This window comes from Sphaeramia orbicularis, chromosome 3 (genome assembly GCF_902148855.1).
Source record: "Sphaeramia orbicularis chromosome 3, fSphaOr1.1, whole genome shotgun sequence".
Classification (NCBI taxonomy): domain Eukaryota; kingdom Metazoa; phylum Chordata; class Actinopteri; order Kurtiformes; family Apogonidae; genus Sphaeramia; species Sphaeramia orbicularis.
In genome coordinates this window covers 35,151,398-35,179,124 of record NC_043959.1, presented here as the reverse complement: position 1 = coordinate 35,179,124, position 27,727 = coordinate 35,151,398, and the positions used below count along the sequence as shown (strand labels likewise).

Here is a 27,727-nt window from a genome sequence, read left to right as displayed (position 1 = left end):
AAATGTTGAAATAACTTTTATTTTCAAGAACGCATCTCTCAGTTTAGCACACAGAAATCATTTTCCATATCTTTATTGCATATCTTTATCCTTTTTAGCTCTTGGGAAATAAAAATCACAATCTCAGATTTCTTCAAAAGGGCTGCTGTAAAAGAAACTTTTCATGGTAATCTCTCCCCATCTTACACTTTTTTTTGCACAATGGATACTGCCACTGACTTTCAAAATCTTTGATAACACATACAAGGACAAAAATGTAAACTTAAATGTGTTTTGGGACCACTATTGAAAATTACATAACCATTAAATGCACAACATGGATTTGAAATCAGTTTCAATTAGTAAACATCTTGTAACCTTATGGGGTGGATGTTTCTAGTAAAACTGTATTTCCTGCAATAGAACATAGTTGCCAGTCTTAAAAAAAAAAAAGTTTCTTCACGTTTTATAGTTGACATTTTGTTGACCCCAAGCTTAGACAAGACAGAGGAAGTTAAGAGTTCAAATAACATCATTATGCCACACATAACGTACTGGAAATTAGTCTAATACTGCATATTTTTTTATCAAGGTCATCAAGGTTCTGTCAATCTGCAGGCTTTCAGAAATGCATAACAATGTTCTTTTGATAATCTTTAATTTTTAGTGTCAGTTACAAATAAAACACCATCATATAAAGAGTACAACAATGTAAAAAATAAAGTAGCTCAATTTTTACACATTATTCCTGAGATGTATTAAAAACTGCTACAAATATAAATTCTGTGCAATATCACCTTGTAAGTGTCACATGCTACATCAACTATTAAACATGTTTGAATAAAAAAAAACAAAAAAAAACTGCATTAATCAAAAATAAACATTAAGGATGAATGGCAAATTTGGGTTGGCAGCAAGTTTTAGACTAAGCTGTGCTCTGGGTCGAGGGGTCCAGACCAGATTCCACATGTAATCTAAAGGAGGAAACAGGAACTGTGTCTCTGGTGCTGTGACTGACCACAGAGTCAGGGGTCGCAGATAGGCCCATAGTGGTCAGCGTTTTGTAAACATATTCGCACCGTGGCAGAGCCCTTATCAAAACACACCAATGAACAGGAAACCTTTCCCTCTAGAAAACAAGAGGTGTCACACGCAACTGAAGAGAACCCCTGGGAGTTTCCAGTAGGTAAGAGGGAAACCATCAACATATGCATGGTCAGACAATGTTTCCCAACATAGCATGGACTTGTAACATATTGTTTTGGTCATATGGATGCTCTTAAGTTATTGCTACACAAAGGCATACTAAACAGAACATTCAATCCATCTACCCAGTACAAGAGAAGTCAGTAGATACTCTTTTATACCGGGTGCAGAGGGACGACAAATTTACATCCGAAGGGCGAATGGTAGCTGATTCCAACTTCCTGAAAAACCAAATTGGGGATGCCAATGTCACACAGGTAAAGTCTGCTCTCTCTCTCCACCAAAGGCAGAGGAAGACCCAAAGACAGAGTCCACTTTGCCTCGACGGTCTGATCCTGTTCACTGACTGGGGGGTCGATACTTAGGACTGGAGCCCGGTTCTGGTTGGCCCAGTCGGCAGCTGACCGGTACCAGGGCTGCTCCCTCAGCAGTAGGTTCTCATGGCAGTCCAGGCAGTTGATGACCAGGTCGATGGGGCTCATAGGCAGGTCTAGGGCACAGGAAATGGAAATAATTAAAATCTAAAGGTTGTGGCCTGTTCTTAAAAATAACACGTGCAGTGAAGTATCATAAACTAAAGCCAAGGAACTCTTTCACTTATTTTAGCTAACGTTGTTGTAGGTAAAAACACCAAGAACTCATGTACTTAGTTCCAAATGCCTTGTGGATTGCGGATCCTACTCCACAAGAGGGCAACATTTGTCTGTGGTAGTCTGTTCAAATAGTCCTGTATGAAATATCCCCTGCTTAAGAGTCTGACTCAGATACACTTCCACAGATCTGTTGTAACTTGGTTTTAATAACAGACACTAAATTCTATGTACAGATATTTAACTACATATATTCAGCCCGTCCTACCTCTGACATTAGACACCTGCTTGCCACTGGTCCTGGAGAAGAGGTTGATCTCACTAATGACCGATTCATGCATCTTGACAAAATTGGGAAGAAAGAGGATAACCTCCACGTCATGGTTGGCTAAGTGTCGGCCACAGCTGATGCCTTGTGCTCCTTGGACATGGGGCCCACACAAAAGGGCCACAGTGGGCCTCTGGTGGATGTTTTTTGGGGTGAGTCTACAAATATTCCACAGGTGACAAAGTTAACATAAACACCACAGTGAACATCCCCTGGTAGACGATAAAATATACTACTTACAATATGAAACTACAAAAAAATTATTCTAGCTTCTCTTAATTGCTATGCAAATTTCTTAAAATGTATGCTACAACTCTTAATATGGGAAAAAATACATAACTATACAATCCTCAATCTTGTCAAACCATGTACAAGTCTACACTGAATATTATATAATCTTGCATCTAAACCAAACTTTGCCTCCAAATATCACACAAAAGACATCAGATACAAACAGGTCACTAATAAACTGGTGAGACCAAGTCAAACATTATGACTTCTTGGTTTGTTGAACACAAAATAAAGGCAAAACACATATGTTTTCAAAATTTGTGATTCCTAAATATACTGTATGAAAATAAGCGTGTCAGTGTTAAAATATGTTAATGATAAAAAAGTACAAATGTCCATGTATTTACTGACAACAAACCAATGCAATAAATAAAAAAAATATATATTTATTCCGCCTTAGCATATAATCAAGCAAAGATAAGAAAGAGTAAAGCACTTCAGAGGTAAAGCAGAGAACAGTACATTTGTAAGTATGCATGACCAGTGGTCCTTTTATTGATTTGTCCTTTGGTTCTGATTGTGTGAACAATTTCGACCTTTAGTGTTTCCGCGTGCCCAGTGTTGAACTGGTGACATGTCCATGGTAAACCTTCACCTGATAGTACCTGATACAGACTACAGCATTCTCACAACCCTCCAGACAATTAAGCAGTTTGGAAAATGAGTAAATGAATGAATATTTCCACATGGGGAATTGTGTTAATTGGGTTTGAGCTGTGATGACTTGAGCTAATGATATTGAGTCCCTGGGCTTTCTAAATGAGACCATGGGGTAGCAATTGAAATACAAAAGCATCTTTCTGAAGAGCTTTTCACAAGAAATTCGGCAAACTGAATCATGTGTGAAACCAGGAATAGTGTTTATAGTTTCTGGAAATGGGCTTGTCTTTTGGTAGACTGCATCATGGTTTGGGAAGTTAAATCAACATGCCAAGTTACGATGTACTGGCAACTCAGAAAAACTGAAATATTCCATGTTGTAATAAGATGATAATAACTGCCAACGCAAACTCAGGCTTTGTCTAGAACCACACAGAGACGTGGCTGTTTAGGGACACTACCCTTCCAATATGCCGTAAACATAGAGTACACTGAAATTATATTTTTGAAGGCATTACGGCCTCTCTAGTGATGAGTGCAGTACTTGACAAAAGCTTACTGACAATTTTCCCTCCTTAACATCCCATTACTTATTGATTACTGCCTTAAAAAAGAAGTAAATTGGATCCTTGACTTGAGTCCACTTGATGAATGTAATTTGACTGACGGAGAAACAGCATGACAGACACATCATTGTCTAATCCCAGCTATACAATACAAAAATTAAACTTGATCCGAGCCCACAGTATTCCAGTGTAAATTTGAGACACTTAAGCATTACACACCTAAACAGATAAAAGGACCGGAGACAATAAACCTGTTTGTTATATGAGCTCTGTGCCAAGGCTCTTTGAACTTGAATAAAACTAAAGCGCTCATAAAGGTGCAGGTAAGCAGAACCAGAGAGGGCTGTGTTAGTCTGTCAGGATGCACTTGACCTGCTGCGTGTGACTGCTCAACCTGGATGGGTGTGGGGGAGGTCAAGGTTAACACTATGTAACACATGTAGAGTAAAGATGATTGTCATGGAAACTGGAAAACATTAGTGACACAACAAAACAACACACATGACATGGGATAATTTTTCTGAAACTCAAATTTAGTCATTCTTGTAAAAATGACAGTAGCTCTTTCTGTACTGTATTGTGTTGAACTAAGAAAGTCGTGTATTCTAGGAACTCTTTAAGCAGTCAGTAAATCTAATCAAACCTGTGAACACCTGTGATGTATTTCATTTCCAGCTCCATCTCAATAGTTATTCTTGGCAGTTTTATACTGTAGTTATTGTATTACCAATGTATTGTATGATGTACAAATATATACACAATTGTGTCGTATATACTGTATTGTCTTGTTTGTATGTTTAGTCTGTCTTTAAATGTTGACGACTGCGGATGGAAAATAGCATCCAAAACTTTTTTTTTTTTTTTTTTTACACAAAGTAATGCTTTTTGCACTGAGTGTTCATATGCGTTGTCCTCATCAAATAAACAAATGGAACTGCCATAGGCAGTGCGTTTGCCGGACGCCTTGGAAAGAGAATTTAGGCCTATAATTTCATACTTCATACTCTGATACTTGTCGTTTTTCTCTATCTGCAAAATTGAGTGAGTTATGGTAAAAAAAAATCATGACCTTGAGTTTGACCTTTCAAGGTCATCAAAGGTCAACAAAATTGGCACCAAATGAAACTGACTCCCCATAAATTGATAACACAAAGTTAGTCCATATCCATCTTTGTTTTCAAGACAGAAGCAGTTTTCTGAATACGCTAATTAGGCGCTTGACCCCTGGTCACTTAAGATGCCAATAACTCAAAATCTATATATATAGACACATGAGAAATGAGGTAGGTAATGGATAGAGAATTGAATTTTCAATTATTGAAATCGCTACAATGAGCACAACGGAAGTTATTAATGATAAACAAATTTTACATACATTACCACAACAACTGGAAGTCACGCAACCTAGAGTTGTGAAATTTGGCATATGAGGAGGGACTTGCACAGAGATATTGCATGTTAAATTTTGCTATGATCGGATGAATATTGGTGATCTTACAGCCATTTGAAATTTCAGAAAACTGAGTTAACTGACCCCCTAATATTGACCCCAGAGCGCTAACGAGGGCATGACCCTTACGATGTCATGATGCATACCATCAGATGCAGAATGGAAAAATGCACAATTTGGCTTTGGTTTCAAATTGATACTATGTGTACGGAAGTTATGGCAAAATATCCATTTTTGAACTTTGGCCAATATCTCAGCTGTACTTTGGCCTACTATTGGCAAAAACTAACCAGGTTGACTACAGAATATGGTAAATCATTTGGTCATGGTTTGATATCAATAATGCTTGAAATGTGACCGCTAGAGCACATACAGACAAACAGACAAACAAACAGACAGACATACAAACTGACCAATGTATTTGCCCCCCGGCAAACAATAGAAGAAAGTCTGCTTCTATACATCAGGGCTTACAGTGAAATCCCCTACCTGTTTGGTCCGCCCAGGAGAGTGAGAGCCATCTGAGTGGAACAAACACCTATCATTTCCAGCCTGCGCTCAAGAGACAGGCCCCAGCGCTCGGCGGCAGCCAGCAGGTGTTTGTGAAGCTCATAGGGAATGCTGGGAACCACCAGCCCTGAGTCTGAAAAGGAAAAATCCAAAATGAATAGACAGCGGCAAGAAGATATAGAAGTGTGAGGCAGTATGGTAGTGTCATGTAAAAAGGTCTGGTTCAAGCAAAAATACACCTGGATTATGAGTCCTTAAAACATTAAACCCCAGAAAGACAATTTATCCAACTACAGTATTAATAGATAAATGGTGATTAACCATCATGGCATCTGAAGTCCAGTAGCAGCTTCACAGTAAAAATGACCTACATTACCGGATTAATTCAATGACACACTGGTGTTGTAATCAAGGATGCTTGTTACTTACGTGTGAAATGTTTGCATCCTATTGTAAAATTTTAATCTAAATACAGGAAAGACAGAACAGCACAAATTAATTTTAAGAGAAAAAAACAGAATCTGACTTAGGAGAGGATTTGTCTAAACCTGCAGCCTAAAAAAAGCTGAAGAATATATACACTAAAGCTGCATTAATATTGCAATTATTGTGGACAATACTCTGATTTTTTAATAGGAGGACTTTAAGTAATCTTGATTCAATTTATTTCACGTGTGGATTTTTTCCAATATAAATATTCAACCTGAAATTAGCATTACCTACACTGAACACCAAAACTTTTAACAAAAGTAGCGACGTTTATTTTGCATGTTTTAAAAAGTACCCCTCTGTGTTCAGCGTCACTCAATCTAAATGATCACCATACAAAGAAAGTCCTGTATTTTTTCACTTTCTGCACATTGGCTAGTCATGTGACCATTCACTATCTAAATGCAGACTGATATTTCATTAATATACCATGTCTATAAAAAGTATCCATCCTGTCTATGGCTTTCATAAATGTAATCATGGTCAAAATACTTTAGCTGTTTTGACAAGAATTTATAAAAACCCTCTCTAATGTCATAGTGAAAATTTTATGCAATGTAATGTAAATTAATTAAAAATATATAATGTAAAATGAGTGGCTGCATAAATATTCTCCCCCTTCAGTGGCTTACTCTTTCCCAGTTTCTCCCGTTTCAGCTGCTGAAGCTTTTACCTCTTTTACCTCTATCATAGTTGTCATAAATGTCTTTGCACCCTCTCCTATCAGTCCCCCTCTTCACAGTCACTCAATTTGTGATGACGGCCGATGTAGGCCGATTTAGACATGTCCCATATTACTTCTATTTCTTAAAGATGGGTTTAACTGAGCTCCAGGGGATGTTCAATGATTTGGACATTTTTTGTGTCCCATGACTTTTATTTTTTAACAACCTTTTCTCTGAGCTACTTAGAAGTGTTCTTTTGTCTTTGTGGTGTAATTATAGCTAAGAATACTAATAAACCTTTTTTAGATTATTTCAGACACAGACATAATACAAAACATATGGAACAAAAATAAAAATAATAATAAACAATACACAAATAAAAAATCAACAATAGAAAAATAATAATAATAATAATAAACAATACACAAAAAATCAAATAATAGAAAAAAAAGAACAACTGTTGTGCCTGAAAGGGAGTAGGAAGAAGCCACTGCTTATCCAGTTTTTGTTAAAACAGCCAAATTATATTGATCAAGATTCCATTTTTGTGAACACTTTTTTTTCATACAAGTGTCGATTATGAGCAGACTGTGGACAAACTGGGAATTGTACACTAATTTAAACACAATTGTAATGCTACATATTATATTATATTATATTATATTATATTTCTGCTATTATATCCTCCTAAATCTTACAATGGACTTTAAAATTACAGCCTTTTGCAGTTATATAATTATACAGGCTGACATTTTGTTTGTTTCTCAGTTCGCTGTGATGCAAGTGTATATTTATGCAACTCAAACTCCTACAAGGGATCAGATTTCTAAATTAGACCCAAATTACATGTAATACATCTTGAGAAGTACTATGTCATTGTGTCGTTTATCTTCATCAGGACACCTTGAAAAACAACAGCTGAGATAGAAGTAGAACCCAGAAACCTGACCTCTAAGATAAGGACAAATGCTGGCCTACAGATAAACACCCTTCCAGGTTCTCAGGGGGTGGGAGTTATGTGTAAGCAACACAGATCCTCATGCAAGGAAGCCATTCCCTGAGGAAAAATCCCTTCCTCCTCGTCCTGACCTGTTCCCATCACGGAAGATTCTCCATTTCCTCTCCTGTTTGTCACCCCTGTCTGCTTCAACAAAGACAAGATTGGCAGCCTTTACAAAACATGACAAACATGAGGCAGGCATAGTGTGACGCCTACTCCCACTGGGCCCTGGGTTCACACGCACCATCACATGACTTCCGACCAATCTCCAACTTTCAGCTGTGGGATAGGGCGGCATTAGGTCTGGACCCCCCACATTGGTTGCTGTTTCAGTCAAAATATAAGGCCGGGTAGCGTGACAAAAAAGGGAACAAACATCATATACATAAGAACACCTGCACCTGTACCCCGTCAGCCCATGGTGAGACTAACATGAGGGAGACATGGTGGTGTGAGGGCTAAACAATAATTCAGCACAGTTTCTTAAAACAAATTGTTGACTTATCTACTAGTAACCATGACCGAGGAGCCATTCCTACTTTTCCTTGATAGTTTTTTTTTTTTTTAAATAGGCCTCTATTTAAAGTAACTTAATGCTGTTTTCAACTGTGTGACTTTAACAGTAGGAATTACAATCATGACAAACTGTCAGTGTCACCTCCAGACCAATGTTAATAGTTTTGAAATAGATTTTTCGGTTTTATTTTTATTAAATTTTTTTTAAAAACAGTATTTATTATTTATTTTATTGTTAAGGACCTGACAAGTGAGTTGTAGTCTTTCCAGTAATTGAGGACAGCCTTGATTAATAGCAGTTGATAAAGCATGAAACAATAAATTACATTAATTTTAATTTATAAAATTGTTCACTAATGGTTCCATATTTTGCTAATTTTATTCTTTACATCAAGAGGGAGAAAAAAGTATGCTGATTTAAGCTGCAGTTGTACTTCATTTTAGTAAATGTTCATAGGTTAACTGCATTTTTTATTTCATTATGTGTTTTTTAGGTATATTTTAGTAAAAAAAAAATTAAAAAATTCAATGCCATTTTCAGTTTTGGGCTTTGTTTTCATCAACCATAAATTACCCTGCTTGAGACTGGTTTCATGGTTACACATTCATTCACACTTCAAAACCTTCATACTACAAATGTGCCTTAACTGGAGCAGATACTCTTGATTTGATATAGTGCATGTCAGATAAATGTAGGAAACATATTGTACAAACAAATGACTGGCATGCCATTTGTTGCACTTTCACAAATTAGCATGATAATGTCAAACACCAAAGTAGCAGGTTTATGAATCCCTACACATAAAAGATCCTAGAAAATGAAGAACTATTTACCTAAAACTTAGTGAACTGAAAATGAAAGCCAATGTTTATGCACCACACTACAGTGGCTAGTGCTAAAAATTACATGCATTTTGGCATTTGTCTAGAAAATAATCATCAACGATATGTGTCACATACAGTACCTTGTGACTACATGTATAGTCGTGGAAAAAATTATTAGACCACCCTTGTTTTCTTCAATTTCTTGTTCATTTTAATGCCTGGTACAACTAAAGGTACATTTGTTTGGACAAATATAATGATAACAACAAAAATAGCTCATAAGAGTTTAATTTAAGAGCTGATATCTAGCCATTTTCCATGTTTTCTTGATAATAACCCAAATCACTTCAGTTCTTACATCAATAGCTGTGGCATTGTACTGCCAAAAACAGTGCTTTTAGGCATTTCATGTTTTCTTTTCTGTCTGTTTTAGTCACATGATACACACAGGAGTAAGTACTTAATAGCATAACCATTGTTTTTGATGACTTTTGATGGTCTAATAATTTTTTCCACAACTGTAGATCAAGTCCACTCATAACTGCTAATAACTTCTACATCTCTATCCAAACTTACCCTCACAGCCAACAAGTTTTCCAAAGCTACATTCACATTAGCATTTCACCTTCGCTTAGTCACCATCTTTCTATTAAATCCCTTTATTTTCATGTGTCCTGTCATGTCACCTAAGCTTGTCAGAATTGTTCCCGTCTGTGTATTTTTTGAATTAGCCTATACTTAACTATAATTCAGCCTTTTATCACTGTACAAACTGAAGTGTGTGGAAACCTTTAAAGAGCCAGTGCTAATCCCTAGCTGTCTATTGCCTGTGGCACATTAGAAGGGTAATGAAAGTCAAGCTGGGGGAACTGCAAGGCTCAGGATCCCTTTGATAAATAAAGCTGCTGGGAGGCAGTTAAGTCCTTAATGGCCTCCTACAGATCTCTGGCCTGGTAGCTGGGAACTTGGTGGCCTCACTGGAGTGCGCACAATTCACATGGACACACACATGCACTACCACACACGCATTCTTGCTCGCTAACACCTTGATGCACAACACACTCAGAACAAGTAGATGCACAAACATACACGTGCACAACAAAGTGACACACACATACAACCACATTACATACACATCTATCCATCTACCCACACACATACACCCTCATACACAAGTTAATTACATAAACACAGAGGCTGATGCCGTGCCCGAGTGAAATTCTCACTTATCTTTAAGTTGGTCCTGCTCCCCTCCCATTATTCTTTTAATGATACTGCCCAAAGACTGTTAATATGTTTCAGCGGGCAACAGAAATCTGGAACATGAGCTCATGTCAGCTATAAGTGCACAACCGTCGACTACCTCTTGACATGCAAACTGCTGCTTTGAGTGCCAAGCTTAGAGGAAGTGGGAGTTCCTCAAGAATGCACTAATTATTTTTCAGATATTTCACCAGGTGAGTTTTTTAATAAGTCTTTTCCTGAAGATTCCGCAATCCGAACCACCCCCCTCCGCTACCACGCACACCCACTACACTCCGCTCATGCTTTCACACACGTAGTGATTTACACACAACAAACACACACACACACACCCACTCATGAAGCAGTGCAAAAACAAACTTAACAATCAACTAGCTAAACCGGGTAGCCGTGAGTATGCAGCAGCGCTAAAATAAACTGTGCTGTAAGCAATCCTTCAAGCATTGACAAGGAACCCGACAGGACTGAAAGCAATACACGCTGGCTGGATGCGGGCCATGTGTGACTAAGGCTTGGAGTGAGGGTTAGACAAGGCTGCTTCATTCCTCTGTGCTGTGTTGAATGACTTGGACTCTGCAGAATTGCATTATGAGGATGTAGTAGGACGGGCCACCGGTTCATTGAGGATCTACAAGGAAGATTAATTGACTTTTATTATCTTGGTAATATGTTTAAAGATTAAAGTTCCGAAAGCCAAATTGTATTTATCAAACTATCTACTATCTGCAGGAAAATATTGCTTTTGTGGGTTTCTGTGGCAAAAGTGCATTTTGCAGAGTGGGTACTACGGTTAAATATTAATACTGTTTTTAGATAATGTTGGGTAGCATTTATGTTTAAGTCTGAATATGACAATTTTCACCAGGTGTACAGACAGGGGCGTGGCCAGGGGGGGCTGGTGACAAGGACAAGATCTGCCCCCCACAGGGACAAGCTCTGTCCCCCTGTGATATGCCCTGTCCAACCTGCCAGAGCTGAACGGATGCCGTTTGACAGTCACGGACCCCTGACAATATTTTTCTGCACCCCCAAACAAGCAAAATGCCCACCCACCCATGACATTCTGGTCACACCTCTGTATACAGATCTCCTAACCCGAGCAGCATTCAATGTGTGCATCCTCTGAAACACAAAGACGTGCATGCACACCATTTCGTGAGAAAGATGACGCAGATTCACTCCATCCATCCCATGTTTCTATCACATGTCCTTGATCAGGTTCCACTGAGTCACTGGATCACATGATCTGAGACTTTTGCATCCTCCTTTACTCTGATGTGATACAATATTTAAAAAATGGAAAACTATTTAAGAGGTCACTTGGTATGGTTTGTGTTGCACCCTGTTCAAGTTTACACAAGAGAGGTTTTAATGTGCAGCTGGAGTCAATCACACCACTGGAAAGCAAGACAATTGCAGAACTAAACGTATTCAGACAACAACCTTTACAATAAACAATAGTGGATGGAAAAAAGACTTTCCAATACCCCGAGACAGTGTGTTATAGCAACCAACATAAGACTGGGCAATTTGTTTTACTTGTCTTTTTTCTCTCATTGTTGATTTATTTGTTTACTGGCAAAGATTCCAGGTCAACAGCACTGTGGTTTGTTCCTCTTGAGAGGTGCTGTTTATGTAAGGCTGTACGGCGGCATGCTAATTACAGAGTGCAGAGGATGGGGATTATGATGACAGTCCTGGGAAGTAGATCTGCCTGCACAGTGAGAATGGAGGCATTGCTTGGCAGCTGTCTGCTCAATGTTAGACAGCTGCTCCTACTGAACTCTGCTGTGTCGCTGCAATCAATTCATCATTTAGTGATGAAATACACACAGTAGTTCATCAACTTAATGTACTGTTTTGTATTTGTACTTTCACACTATTACACCTATTATGCTGTGACCTCAAAAACGAAAAGACTAATAATTTTGTAATAAAGATTCACAACCATGTCAGCCGAAAGAAGAGGAGTACTGTGACAAATGGTCTCGTCTCCTCAACAAACATTTGTTTTCATAGTTCTGTGAACTACCCTGCCTTATAGCCACAGCATGTTGGAGTTTGGCCTCTGTTTTCCAAGTACAACTCCTCTCCACACTGACAGACCACTCAGCCCTTCCTTCAGTTCTTCACCAACAGCTCCAACAGACCCAGATGAGACTGATCCACTTCTCTCACACATTGGACTCTGGGGTGTGTACTAACATGCTATTTGCTTATCTTGTGAAAGTATTCAGTTATGTAACACACATCTTCCTAAGGTGAGCCTGATGAAGGTAAGGTATGTGTGTGTTTGTACAACTATCAGTGTGAGTGTGCGTGTTGGTGGTGGGGTTCAAAAGTCTTCTCCATTACGAACAGTAAACAGTTATATGCAATGCAGTAATCCTGACCCATGGTGCCCCAAGCGTTGAGTCCACTGTGAGCCCCTCTTCATGGTGCATGTTGTTTTTCTCTGTTTGTTCAATGGAAAGAGTCCCTGCAGCACATTCCTCACCAGGAGCTTCTTTCGTGCTCTATTTCAAGTGTAAAATAGTTCAACTTGTCTCCTGAGTTCTACAATCAATTTTTAAAAGACATAAGAGAAGTAATTGACCTTCCCGTAAGTAACTTTTCCACAGCCAGGTAACCATCACTAAAAAAGGATAAAACCAGTGTTATTAGATAAACAGGTGGTATGTCATGTTGAGGATTACACAAGCTGGGAAGAACTACTCTGTCCAAAACAAACACTGTGTCCACACAGCTGACATGCACACTGATAAAGTGTCCCAAAGAGAGAATACATACAATCCTGCGCCATTTCCCCCTCAGAAAAGATGCTCAAACCCTCACACAAGAACACTTCCATATTCATTCGTGAACTTTCTCTTACTTTTTGGAAAGATGGTACAAGTGTGCCATGTCAGATTCAGCACACACTTTAATAAACGGTATAAATGACCGGCATAAACGTGTCACCAGCTGTGTCAAACTGAAACAAATAGCCAATAAATTACAAAATATAGCAGGTTTCAAACTCTAAATACCTTCAAAGTAATGAACTATGTGATGATTCTGTGAAAAATGACAGCAGGTCTGGACCACTCATAAATAGCCTTGGTACCTAAAAGAATGTTCAGAAGTCAAAAAACGGTAAATTGTTCATACAGAACCTCATAGAGCCTTATTTACAGACACTTATTATATTTTCCGCTTAACTCATTGAAAATTATTCACTTCAGATCTATTTTGATGATGTAGCCTACCTTTCATTGACACTGAAGAGACACAATTATATCAAACATTTCTCCAGTAAAAACAACACATTTTATATTACATGTAAGTTTGGAAAATTGCAAAATATTTCATTTTCACTATTTCTAAATACCAATTTGTTGCCTTGTTCTCCATAATTTGGGATAATCCACAGTGACAAACGGCGTTCTTTGCGGGATTCTGTTCAGCTAAGCAGAACAAATGCTTCTGGATGATAACTGAACCTAGGCATTTCAGCTCAAAGCCACCCTCCCTAAAATGTCTGCTAATGCTTCAACTTTATGCATTTTTGTAAAAATATTGTAACAAACAGACACCCTGTAGTGTGGTGATATTTTGGAATCAGTTACACTGAGCTGAGAGATGTACAAAACATGCCCACAATACTTGCAAAATTAATTTTTAACTAAATCATGCTTCCCAACTACCACACATAGAAAGCAAGATTAAGAATCACCAATAAACCAAGAAAGAATCAAAATAAGTATTTAAATGGTTCCTTAATGTATGTATGTGAATATACACATGCATTTTGTTCTCACCAGTACAGTACTCTTTGCCCCTATGCTGGGGTACAGTGATCTGTCGGTATGTGACAGGTTTGGACTCCAGAATATTCTCATCGTGGCGATAGGACGGGTGCTTCTGTTCTGCATGTGAATTGTGATGATGTGCCCTGTTGCTGTTGCCATTTTTCTCTTCAATTTGGGAGAAGACGGCAGCCTTGTCAAACAAAGCAAGGTTTCCCTCAAAATCAAAGTCTGTATCCAAGTCCTCATCAGTGCCATCTCCAAAGCACTCGTCATCTTTTGGCCTCATTGTCCATCCAGCACCTCCGTTCCTCACACTGTTCTTCCTGTGTGTGGCTTGTGTCCCTCCCCTGCTGTTAGAAGACCCTGTAGGCACTGGAGAAAACACAGAGATTAAGATGTTAGAGAGAGATATTTCATAACATGTAAAACTGCACATAAGTTGCACATCAGAATTTGAGCAGTAGTGACCACAATCTGCTACTTTGCTGTGCTACAACAATTTTATTTTTAGATTTGATGAAACTTCCATGACACCAAATGTTCGAAGAGACAACGGTGCTAGTGAGGCCTTAATATGAGTGGTATCCACAGATGGACCACTACTAGTTTGAGGTTTCTGCCTATTAAAAGGTGGTTTTTCACTGTCATCAAGTGCTTGCTCCTGGAGGATTCTGTTGGGTGTCTGTGAATTGGATTATTAAAAGTCTGGGCTTGATCAGCTCTAAATGTAAAGTGTGATGAGATAACTTTTGCTGTGATTTGGAGCTAATAAAATTTAATTTGATTTGACTTACTGTCTACATGTCTCGACAGAAAAAATATCACCAATCTCAAAATACAAACTTTGAAAATGTTAGGAGCATATCCATAGCACTTAAAAAAAGGGAAAGTTTAGTGACTGACATTATCCTCCTATCTCAGTTGATCTATTACATCTCTACCTTCTAAACATTTTGCACACAGGTCTGTATGATATGACAATATGAGTTCATGTACACTAGAAACATTGAGGTTTTTTGAATACATTGTGGGAAAATAGAGAAACCTTAGAAGAAAATGGTAATTTCATTCTATATTTTTTTTTAAAAATGTTTCAAATTTGTATTGCACCTGTTGCAGAAATTGCAAAAATAATTAATTCAAGGACAGCCCTGCCGGAGTCCAACATGCACCTGGAACAGCTCTGACTTACTGCTGGCAAAGCGAACCAGGCTCCTGCTTCAGTCATACAAGGACTGGACTGCCCTTAGAAGAGGTCCCCGGAACCCATACTCCTGAAGCACCCCCCCACAGGATACCATGAGGGACACGGTCGAACGCCTTCTCCAAATCCACAAAGCACATGGATTGTTTGGGCGAACTCCCATGAACCCTCGAGCAGCCGGTGGAGAGTGTAGAGCTGGTCCAGTGTTCCGCAACTGGGATGAAAACCGCATTGTTCCTCCTGGATCTGAGGTTCGACTACTGGTCAGATCTTCCTCTCTAGTACCCTGGAATAGACTTTCCCTGGGAGGCTGAGGAGTGTGATCCCCCTGTGGCTGGAGCACATCCTCTGGTCCCCCTTCTTAAAAAGGAGGACCACCACCCCGGTCTGCCAATCCAGAGGTACTGTCCCCGACTGCCACGTGATATTACAGAGACGTGTCAACCAAGACAGTCCCTGTGCATCCAGAGACTTAAGGTACTCAGGGTGAATCTCATCCACCCCCGGTGCCCTGCCACCAAGGAGGTGTTCCAGGCATGTCCCGCCGGGAGGAGGCCCCGGGGAAGACCTAGGACACGTTGGAGAGACTATGTCTCTCGGCTGGCCTGGGAACACCTCAGGGTCCCCCCGGAAGAGCTGGAGGAGGTGTCTGGGGAGAGGGAAGTCTGGGCATCTCTGCTTAGACTGTTGCCCCCGCGACTCGGCCCCGGATAAGCGGATGATAATGGATGGATGGATGGATTAATTCAAGGGTACAAAGTAGATCATGACATACAGTAGATATAAATGTATATGCATTCACTGTCATTAGGGCAATATTTTGGCATAAATTACATCACATTGAGATATACAAAACAATAAGGCATAGGCTAAATACTTCAGAGTTAAAGAAGCACTCAATGGATCAAATACAGTTTTTAATGTTATTAATTACAGTTAAGAGTAGAAGTCATAGATGTACCGTGACATAAAACAAGTATGACATCTCTCAGCCATGCCTGCATCTTAACATCCTCTAAAATAAACTTTGAGCGGTCAAACTACACATTGTTGTAAATGTTGTAATCCATACACAATAAGCTCCCACACTCTGCAGTTTCAGATTCTGACTGGATGCTCATAGCTCCTTTCATCTCGTGCAACTCTGACGGATAACTTTCTTTCCGTCTCATGCTAGTTACTATAACTATACCCCGCTGAGAACAAGATACCGCTGACACAAAAAAACACAGAAAAAAGTTGTGGGTGCTTCTCAATAAAGTTTGCATACATGCAAGCACAAACAAAAAAACAAAATGAACTGAGAACAAAAAAAAAAAAAAAAAAAGAAAAACTGGAAAAACCTGGCCTTCAACCCCAACCATCCTAGGCTCTCACGCTAACCAGGAGACAGAGAGGCACAGTCGCACGCTACTGTCACTGTGACAGCTAAGGTACTTTGGACTCTCTCACGCAAGACACTGGGAGGCTCCGTCATAGTATACTGGTACTGATACAAAGACACTAACCCACTATAAGCTAACGTGAGACCTGACTCAATTTCACCAGACAGCCTTGTAACCACTGCCATCACAGTGACGGGCACGACTGATCTTTACTGCAGTGCAATATACCCTAAATATATCACTGTACTTTAATAATATCCTCAATTTTTGTCTCCTCACTTTTAACCAATTTATCTATTACAGTCAATTATACCTGCCAAGAGAAACACTACTGAGAGTTAATTCACGTACTGGGAAAAAGGTGTTGAGGTTGTTTGGACAGTGTGCTCCTGTTGTGTGAACAGTAATGAAAGCTAGCGTCTGTGTTACCACAAGCCAATAATGTCATTATTTACAAGGAAGTGTTCCGTCATGCTATGAATTGAAAATCTGAATGAACCAGCCGAGCCTCCAAGTCAAACGATCTAATGAATAACAAGTAGTCTGACACAGAACTGTTTCTGTTCAGACTAACTTACTACCATAAAAAGTAAGTTACTGAGGTGACCTGTATGAGTATGGAGAACCATGTGAAAAGAAACGTAATGCATTTTTGCATGACTGGACAAATAAAATTACAATATATAGAAAATAGTTGAAAGAAACTGAACAAATGTGCTCATTGAAGATATCAACACATAATTGCTATTTTGTGAATAATAAATGACTGAAATTAAAAAGGAAAGACTTTTTGGGTTAATATGGTATCCTTTCTCTGCAGCTGTTTTGCAGCTTTAGTGATGTGCAAAACTGCTTAGACACTTTAGTTAATACCAGAAAAAATCTTGACATAACAAATTCTTCCAAAAAGTTTGGAATTCATTTGTATTTTAGTCATTTTTACCCCTCGGACGACTTGCCAAAAGGCTATTGTAATTGTTTTGTCGTCTGTCTGTCCGTCCGTCCATCCGTCTGTCCATCCATTCGGGCAGAGGGGTATTAGTGTGCAGCACATTATGTTTTTACCATGTAGGCAGAAGGAGAACTCAATCAACTGATCAATAAAGACAATAAAATAATAGAAAACCAGAAATACAACTTCTCTATACACTCCAAAAGGAGTGGGAAGAAGTAAACATGTGTTTGGGCCCACAAATATATACATACACACATATACACATCCATACATACTGTATATACCTATATGACATGCAGATACACGAATAAACATACAAACATACATTCAAGTAAAAAGAACACAGGGCAAAGAAATTGACCTCCAGTGACAATCAAACACCTTCAGCTCTATATGTCTTGAAAATATTATTTCTGTATTCCTTTTCAAACTGTTTCATGTAGGGATGCACCGATACCACTTTTTTCCAGACCGAGTACAAGTACGAGTACTTACATTTGAGTACTTGCTGATACCGAGTACCGATACGAGTACTTAATAATCCCATTCCAGTTCTTAGTTCCTTTTGTAAATGTGCTTTGTTGTCGTTGTCATTAGTCTGACTGGAACAAGGTGCTGCTACTGACATTTAATGTGTTGGAGTGAGCGTTTGTCAATTAATCCACCAGGGGGCACCGCTCTGAATTAACCATACTGGACAAATACCACAAAGAAGAGTAAAGTTCTTGAGAAGAAGAGAGTCAGTAATAACAAACATGGAGACGACAGAGGCAACACTAATGTGATATTAATATTGCAGCATTTTCGCTGGTAAGGTTTAAAAGTGAAGCTTCAGCAGGTAGAGAAAAGAGAAATGAGCCATAAATTTCCTTTTCACTTCTGCTGGCGGTGGTCCGCACCGCTCCGTACCCCTCTCCATCTGGGTATGCATCCACCGGCACCTGTAAAATGATGGAATGTATGCAGAGGACGGACAGAATGCTGCGTCCGTATCTGCGTCTTTAACGTTACTTGTAGTCAGCGCTACTTTTTTCACCATCATTTATTTCTTCACACTCCCCACACATTATTCCACCGCCTCGTATCTGCAGCACTAAACTGTGAATGTCACACGGCCGTAAGTGGTATCGGTGGATTTGTATCGGATTACTTTTAAGAGTACAAATACGAGTACACACACTGAGTATCGGAGCCAATACCCGATACTCGTATCGGAATCGGTGCATCCCTAGTTTCATGTTTGGACATCCATTGAGCTCCACACTCAAGCTGTTCCACAGCTTCACTCCGTTCACAGAAACACATAAACTTTCCTTGTTGTATGTACTTTAACAGTTTTGAAAGATATATGAAGCGTGTGGGGAAAAAAACAAGGTTGCAGATCATTTCCCTCCATACAGAGACGCTGGTTCTGGGAATGGTTTTCATAAGGGCAGCTGTTTTAATGAGATCTGTTTGGGTCTAATGAAGTTCGGCTTTGGTTCTAGCGGCCTATGCATCATTCACAAAACCAGTTCTAAAGTCCCATCCTCCCATTCTACTCTCCCAGAAAGATCAATGGCAGATATTCAGAAACCATTTCTGGAATCCCTGATCTTGTGTAAGCAATGGCCCACCCTGCTTTCTCCTCTCTGTGGCCTGGAGCTTCTTGGGAGCCTGGCATTGCGTGTGAAAGGACGGCCCTGCCCAAGCCACTCAGCACTTTGGCCCCATGCAATTTGGGCATTCACTCCCTGGCCACCAGTCTGTGAGCTCCAGATTAAAATAAAAACTCAAAAAGTAAACATTGCTTCCACAATTGATATCGCTTTGGCCTTCCGAGCACACTGGGACAACATGGCTTCCTGTTGAGGGGGGGGCGGGTTTCCTGTGCTGAGCAGGAACGGGGGAGGGAGAGGAGACGGGGAGAGAGAGAACAAGAGGGTACGGAGGCACGAAAGCTGGCCTCTGCACAACCTTCTCTTTAGGAGCAGACACAGAATGGGAGGGGGAATGTTTATTGATCTTAGTCACACACATATTGTAAAGAGGAACTTTTGGTACAAGTGTTTAGCACGCTATGGGAATCTAAGTGGGGGGGGGGGGAGTCATAGCAGGTCAGTGTTTTGTCCCATGCTCAAGCTTTCAATGGAAACTAGTACCACATAGTGAGTAGGAACACACTATATCTGCAAATTCCAAACGTTACTTGCACACAAAGAACACTGCACAATAAACTGATTCTTTTGACCTGATTATTTTTTTATAATCAGTATTCCCATTGTGTGAGTTTTATATTCTACTGGAAAAGTAGCAAAGGCAGGGGTCATTTTTACAACCAGACTGCAGATTATTACATATTATATATCAGCCAAATTCTACTGACCTCTGACTTCTCCATTGTTTGGTGATCCCAAGTGTGAAAGTGAACTGACTTTAACTGTTTCAGGCAGAGGCCATAGAGACATCCAAGCAGACTTCCTGCCAAGTGGATGTTGACGAGAGGAAATGCTGTTTTTCACTCTTATCTAATCAGGAAGGTTGAGTTGCACAGGCTAATTTTTACTGCTACAACTTGGGACACAAGAACTCAGATGTGTTCCTCAGTATCTGTTCGTGTCAGTACAACATCAGCAGTGCATGACATGTGACAGCAGATATGTGCTAATGATTTGCCTTATTTTGCAAATGTTTCTATTATTAGTGTGGCTCATATTTATCTCATATTGACTCCAGATTGCTTGTGTTGAACTGCAAAATAAATTAATGTGTTAGAATGTGCTACAGTTTCAGTTTTAGGCGTTTTATTATAAACCACATGCTCAACCTAGAAGTACAGTTGGAGTCGCTCCAAAAAGATGACACAGTTAATATCAAAATACCATATATTAAATATGTTATAGTAACTAAGACAAGAAATGTGTCTTACTCTGGTTATTTAAGGGGTAATTATCTGCCACAAAGGAACACTGGTCATAGGTTGATTGATAAAGCATCTTCTTGATGTTATAAAATGCATTAAACATTAACACAATTTAAAAGGCCACTGGTACTCTTTTTAGACTAGTCAAACACTTTGTAAAAATTTCATGATCAAATCCCTAATTTTAATAAAAGCCATTAAAGGATAGCACAACCCCTTGACCACTAAGTCCAAATGTATTACCTGTTACTGATGAAGTTTCATTGACTTAGCCTATACTGCCAGCAGAGGAGTTGAGTAGAGTACAACAAGTAATAAAGAGGAATCGTCAATCAGACAACAACATATATATAAGATGGATGGACAACAGATAGAGCATGTAACTAGTAAATGTTATGGAAATTGGACTGTAAAATATTGAATGGTTTTGCAAGTGTACATTGAAATCAAAACAAGGGCATACATGCTGTCCATTATCCCCCATATTACATGCTCTGACAGAAAGAAAAGGAAGGAAAAGTGACCTTTTGAAATCATAGTTTAACTCACTAAGTATTTCAATGGTATGTGGAAATAAAAGTGATGTCAGATGACTTTGCATTTTCTCATCATCTATGACACCATTCTGGAAATGAAATCAGTGTTGGGAAACATGTGAAACTGTTTGTTGCACATTTCCTACAGTCAATGAACAATCTCTTGTCTTTGAAAGAGGAGTACAGTAGAATCACCACTGTGGTAAATTCTTCTCATGTAAGTGCGTGACTCCTAATTTTAAATCTGCAACAATAGTCTTGTTCTGTGGTTGGGTAAGTGGGAAATACAGTGCCACAATGAATAAGCAAAAGTCTGAAAATAAGTAGAGGTTTCTCAACTTATCAAAATCTACAGCTGTTAAAATATTGGAAGAGCTATAAGTTCTTCTCCTTGTACAGTGCAATGTACTTTCCCATTCACAGCATCAGTGCTTGAGTGTAAAGGTCACAGGCTTTAGTACAATGTTTTCTTCTGCAATTTATCGAGCGGTATGAATCTTCACTGGCTTCACAATTTGATTTCGATTAGAATTCACCAGTCATGATGAATCTTAATTGTCACATCCTAAATTCTCAATTTTCTATAACAGTGCACATTTACTTTCCAATGCAAACAATCTTAGAACAGGTAAATCTTAATTCCGTTATTAAGACCCTAACCCTTTTTCCCTTTATTTATTTATCAATTTATTTATTTTTTTTTTACAACAGTCTGTATTCCAAACAATTACATTTTCCTCTCATAGTCTGTGTAACCATGACAAAACAAAAGCCAAATCGTTCTGAGGACAGTGCATTTTGAATATAATAAGTAGAGCTGAAAATGGGAAAAAAAATGTTTTCAAATAGCATATCTAAGAAAGTCACTTTCTGAAATAAACATTATAAACAACATTCTGTTACCCAGTAGTTCTCACTAATGACTGAAACTATGGGGTCCACCAAAAACAGTGGGATGAACAGGGTCTCAATTTATGTTGCTAATGATGTAAATTAATATTGGGACGCGGTTAAAGGTACTGTTATTACTACAATGCACATTAGTAGCCAAAAAAACTCCATTTTACAATATACACGTATGTGCCTGCAGACCTGTGAGCAAAACGCACAACAGAACCAAACCTAGAACCAGACCATCTGAAACCAAGAGAGGTGCAGCTACAACTGATGACATGAACCCAACTCACTAAGACAACATGAGCAGAAAGGTTAATGGAAACAAATCAACTTAAGTAATGAAGCCAGCTGGTGTGTTTATTACAGTGACAGAAACTGGAATATTCTTACTTTGATTGCATTGGGATTGTCACTGCAGCAAAGCAAGTCTGCAGTGAACGTTTGCCTCATGAGATGAAAATAATATTAAGACTGTGAACTTGAAATAGTGAAAAGATGACAGACAGAAGATAATATGTACATGAGTTGAAGCAGAACTTTAAAACAGCAGCAGGTAGAAGTGAAACTTAATTACTGTGGTAACTCAGTCTGTCTGTGCAAAATCATAGCTACCTTGACAGTACAATGTAATCACTTTACCATGTCACTGATGATATCACATGTTCACTGAAGGTATTGCAGCAGCGTAACTTTAAAACTTTGTTGCCCACATTAAGGCTGAAAAATCAATAGTGAGCTTTAATGCAGTATAATTTTTATTTATGTTGCAGATTCTCGTGTATTGATTTACTGCACTGATGCAGAAGTTGGCACCATGACGCATCTTAGAATCAAGAATTTTCCTACCCTCTGCCACTGATGCCATTAAAAGAAGCTCACATAAACATAATTTACAAAACAAAGTAAACCTGCAGTGTAAGTGAATTGGTGGTTTAAACTGATACTCATTTACAGCTATTTCCTCATATATTTCCCAAAGCAAACAAGGTAAATGGTCCCTCTACTCTAGTGTACAGGGTGAGTCAGAAAAAACGCTCTTTCCATTTAAAGAAATTGTACTGCTAAAACGGAAACACTGATTTTTCTTTTGACCATACAGTCATATTGATGTGGTTATTGAGCATGTCTGGTGATGTAGTCATAGATTTATTGCATTGCATAAGAGAGAGAAGGTCCATTGTTTATTGGGCACTGAAATACCTGCCAACACAATGTATGCCACAGTGAACAAACTTGAAATTGACAACAATTACAGGAGTCGGGGCTTTGCTTTCACACTCAGGACATAGGCCTACATGACAGTGCCCAGGGAGTTTTCATCATGGCAAGACCACAGCGATTGCAGGTATTATTTCCTCATCGAGTTGTCTGTTTGGGTCAGGAGAGAGACTGGCCACCTAGATCCCCGGACTTGACCCCCCTTGATTTTTTCTTGTGGGGGTATCTTAAAAACCATGTGTATCAGACTGTTCCACAAACTCTTCAGGAACTCCGAAATCACATCACGGCTGAAATCCAAGCCCTACGACGAACACGAATGGCGAGAAGAGCTGTGTTAGAGATGCGACAACGAGCACAGATTTGCGTCAATCTGAATGGTAGCCAGGTTGAAGGTCGTGCCGGACGACTTCATGGAGACAAAACATTTTGATGGCGAGTAAACATGCTGTAATGGTTGACAATTTCAATTTCATTCACGGTGGCATAAACTGTGTTGGCAGATATTTCGGTGCACAATAAACAATGGACATTCCCTCTGTTATGCTATGCCATAAATCAATGATTCAATCGCCAGACATGCTCAATAACCACATCAATATGACTGTATAATCAAAAGAAAAATAAGCATTTCCATTTCAGTGGTACAATTTCTTTAAATGAAAAGAGCGTTTTTTTCTGACTCACCCTGTAGTGGAATCATGGTTCACTAAACACATATAGTATGCTACATATATTTTGGCAAAATGACCAGCAAATAAAGCTGTTCCCAACTAGGGATGTAACGATATGAAAGTTTCATATCAGGGTTATTGTGACCAAAATTATCACGGTTATCATTATTATCGTGGTATTGTTGAAATTGTGCTCAAAATGTTCAAAAAGTACTTATACACACACTGAAATAATTTAACCAAGTTGTATTAAAAAAAACAACAACAAAAAAACCAAATAAAATAATTGGCACAATGTATTTTCTCTTGGCAGAAACGTTCAAGTATTAACCCTTAGTGGTCTGAGCCTTTTTTGTGGGTTTTTCAGTACTTTTGATTTTGCCTTTATATACTATTTAAACAAATGTTTACTATACCCATGTTTGGTATCTGTTTTTTCAGCACAACTTCATCTATATCATCTGTCTATTATTTTTTTCACTTTAACCTACTATATCAACATTAAAGGACAGAAAACACAAAAAAAAAAATCAAATCCGATTTGAAAAATGTATATAATTTATTGCATAAATAACACACAGATGTTTAACTAACCTTTTCAAAGACTTTAAAAGTGAATATTGGTTTCAAATATTAGGTATATAAAATTAAAATTGTAATAAATTAAAACTATACTCAAATATTTGACATAAAAGCAGATCTTAAATAGGGTTTCTTCCCCTAAAAGTGCGGTAATCAAACACGGTTATCATGATAATTAGAATTTAAACAGTAACATTAACCGTCTGTGATTTTACCACGGTTTATCGTTATACCGGTAATAGTTACATCCCTATTCCCAACGGATGAGGTATTCACCAAGTTTAAAAAGAAAAACTGCTAACTACTAACTACCTACCTCTACGTAGGATGGTGATTGGCGCTGTGCCAGGATTGGAGCTGCTGCTTGGAAATGATGGGAGGGAGCTCCTATTATTTTGTCGTCCTGTGTGTAGAGAAGTGACTTCTGTTGCAGTTCTCTGACCAGACGTGGACTTTGTGACAGCATTCTGGATATCTACGAACTTCAATTCTTTAATATCCATGGCACTGAAGAAGGAAAAAATACGTTCTTGCAATACAAAGTACATCCAATCACAAATTCTTGGACAGGCTCCTACCATCCACAGTCACAGTCACAGTGTAACTGCATGTTGGTGCTTTGAATACAAGTTTAAGCTGATAAACTGATTCAATAGACTTCAGCAGACTTGATTTGAGGACTTACAACATCGAGAAGCTCAGATACAAAAATAAACTATATTTGCCAACAGTAGGGCTGCGTAATGCTGTAGTACATTCTGTGTGATGATGAGTCATTGTTTCTTTCCTTGTGTCGCAAACCATACTACAGACATACTTGCGATCACTTGAATGATGTTTTGTGATCTTCTACATGATATATGTAGTGTTTTGTTTACTTGCCATATTTTATATATTTATATTGAGTATTATTTTACTACTCACTTTAAATTATATTTTGTTACATTAACACAAAATAAATTTAATTGTAGGGTACTCAAAAGGTGATAAAAAATCTTTTCATTTTATTGATTACAGAAAATGCTCAAAATTAGACAAGTAGCATCATCTGGATATGAGTTGAGAGCCATTTTATGAGTCTGGAATAAAGTATGAATTTAACTGACCTGAAATAAAAAGAATTGAATCATTTATATCAGAATATGTGATTTTGGCCACACTAGATGGTTAAAAACATCATTCATGCAAATACTGAGCCTTGTAATGGAAATGATTCAAGGGATTAACTGCAGAGTTTCACCTGTTGGTGGAGAGTTAAAGCACTACATAAGCAGAACAGAGTAAATCAGTTCATTCCAGTTTGATGAGCTAGATCAGTAACTGTGGCCCTATTCAGACCTTGCATTAACATCTATCCTGACACAAAAAAGTGTGTCTGCTCACAACTGGCATCAAAATGCATCCCCAGATGTGTTTTGAGTGTTCACTGATGATGAAATCTGATGTCTTCATTCAATTTGCAAATAAAGGAGCTAATCTACAGCCTAAACATACGGGAAGCTTTTACTTAAAAACTCAACAGACTAAACTTGTAATATTTGTTTGAGTTACTGAAAGAGTTTTTTTTTTTTTTTCTGGCCTGTCACATACCACATGAGGTGAGGCTCTTCTCTGCACACCTTAAAATATCACTGTGGCAACTTTGACCTTTCCGCTGTATTTTTATTTATTGCTTTATTTGAAAGGGACTCCACTCATTAGTCAACAAACACAGAAGAAACTGTAAATTAGCCAGTGTTAGCCAACAGGGCTAATTTCATCTGTTGTTCTTGGCCACATGTTAAAAACCAGTGATTGTTTTATAATGTAGACATATAAGGCAACGAAATAATATATATATTATATTTTACAGAGGTGTCCTAATCCAGTCCTCGAGGGCCAGTATCCTGCATGTTTTAGACATTTCCCTCTTGCAGGACACCTGGAGGCCATTACATCGTTATCAGGCTTCTGCAGAGCATGATGATGAGCTTATCATTAATTGAACCAGGTGTGCAAACATGCAGGATCACTGGCCCTTGAGGACCGGGTTTGGACACCCCTGCTCTAGGAGGAAAAAATTGGCAGAGTAAGCTCAGGCAGCACTATACACACCAAACTACATCTTTGTATTATGTTGCTGTCACGTTGTGTTTCCCTTGCACAGACAATGTCAGCTGAGTCCATCAAGGACATATTTGTGTTCACACGTCATACTGAATCTGGACACGTGTCCCAAGTTACTTCCAAATGCATTCTGAGTAATCAGTTCTGAATGTGTCCTCAGTGACAATATTTACATGCAGACAATATTCAGTTTCTTGCCTTATCTCAGAAAATTCCTAACAAGCAACATATATTTCTAACCAAATTGAATATTGCACTAATATTCCTGTTTAAATGCAGTGGTGCATACCCCTGAAAATAATGTTTATTCCATGTTATGCACCAGCTTGAAAAGGAACCGTATATACTGTTTATATGTCACTGGTCAAATTCAGAATGATAGTGAAATTAAATATAACAATATGTATAATATAATATGTAAACATCCTCTCTATCTTCTGCCTGTGTTCACACCAGGCATTAGAGCTGTCCGTATGTGATCGGATATTAATGCCAGATCAGAATAAAAGCCTTTTTTCGCATCTTTTTACCTGACAGTGACCTCAGGAACAGGACACCTGAGCCCGTTGTGGTAGGGCTGTCTTAGGGAGATGGTCTGGCTGGTCTGATCCACAGAGGACACTTCTCCCTGATAGACCCCCAAAGTCGGTCCACAGTTTATAGACACAACACTACCCACCCAGGACGTGGCCATTCTGCTCTGCTTCTGCTGAGAGAAAACAAAACAACACGGTCATCGGTATGTAGCAGTTTTACAGTATTACATGAAACAAATTCCGCAAAAACTGTAGCTGTTATTGTCGGGCTGTTGGATAATTGTTAGCTACACCGAAGCAATTAGCTCCTCAGCAAACACCATTCTTTTTTCGTGTTACTAAAAGAGAATTAAAAGGAAAATAACTCTTATCATAATGTTCATATGTGACACTAATGGTAAATTAAGTCACAGCATTTACCTGTTAACAGTCACGGCGATGTAAGCTAACCATAGCATCGCTTTAGCTAGCAGCCTGTACTGTTTTCATATTATTTTTCATACTGTCGTTATCTTGTGACCTGGATAAACTACTTTAAAAAAAAAAAAAACGCAACGTATTCTAAACGTGTTCAGTTTCTTTACCTTATCGACAAATGTGCAGTCCAATGTCACAGAACTCTCCAGCTGTTTTGTGTGACTTTTTCCGTGTTGACCCGTTACG

General features: G+C 38.6%; 1 protein-coding gene across 3 annotated transcripts; it reads right to left on the bottom strand.

Moving 5' to 3' along the window:
* LOC115411378 (enhancer of mRNA-decapping protein 3) lies at positions 1-27,727 on the bottom strand. Of its 3 annotated transcripts, none has more exons than XM_030123499.1 (7): positions 27,649-27,727; positions 27,059-27,234; positions 24,739-24,929; positions 14,079-14,441; positions 5,500-5,653; positions 2,044-2,261; positions 1-1,675 (listed from the first exon to the last, which is right to left on the bottom strand). In XM_030123499.1, exons 2-7 carry the CDS (start codon positions 27,220-27,222, stop codon positions 1,341-1,343), a joined length of 1,425 nt encoding a protein of 474 aa, XP_029979359.1. In that variant the 5' UTR covers positions 27,223-27,234; positions 27,649-27,727; the 3' UTR covers positions 1-1,340. The 3 variants fall into 3 exon arrangements, with proteins under 3 accessions (XP_029979359.1, XP_029979353.1, XP_029979365.1); XM_030123493.1 differs by having other exon boundaries at positions 27,059-27,237; positions 27,649-27,720; XM_030123505.1 differs by having other exon boundaries at positions 27,059-27,248; positions 27,649-27,697.

What these genes read in the sequence shown, in the direction of transcription:
- LOC115411378 (XM_030123499.1), bottom strand. Translation starts at nt 27,222, where the DNA reads ATGGCCACGTCCTGGGTGGGTAGTGTTGTGTCTATAAACTGTGGACCG. An exon ending in GTTCCTGAGGTCACTGTCAG is followed by an intron (nt 24,930 to 27,058) that starts GTAAAAAGATGC and finishes TTCCTTCTTCAG; the next exon opens with TGCCATGGATATTAAAGAAT. An exon ending in GGGCAAAGAGTACTGTACTG is followed by an intron (nt 5,654 to 14,078) that starts GTGAGAACAAAA and finishes TTTCCTTTTCAG; the next exon opens with ACTCAGGGCTGGTGGTTCCC.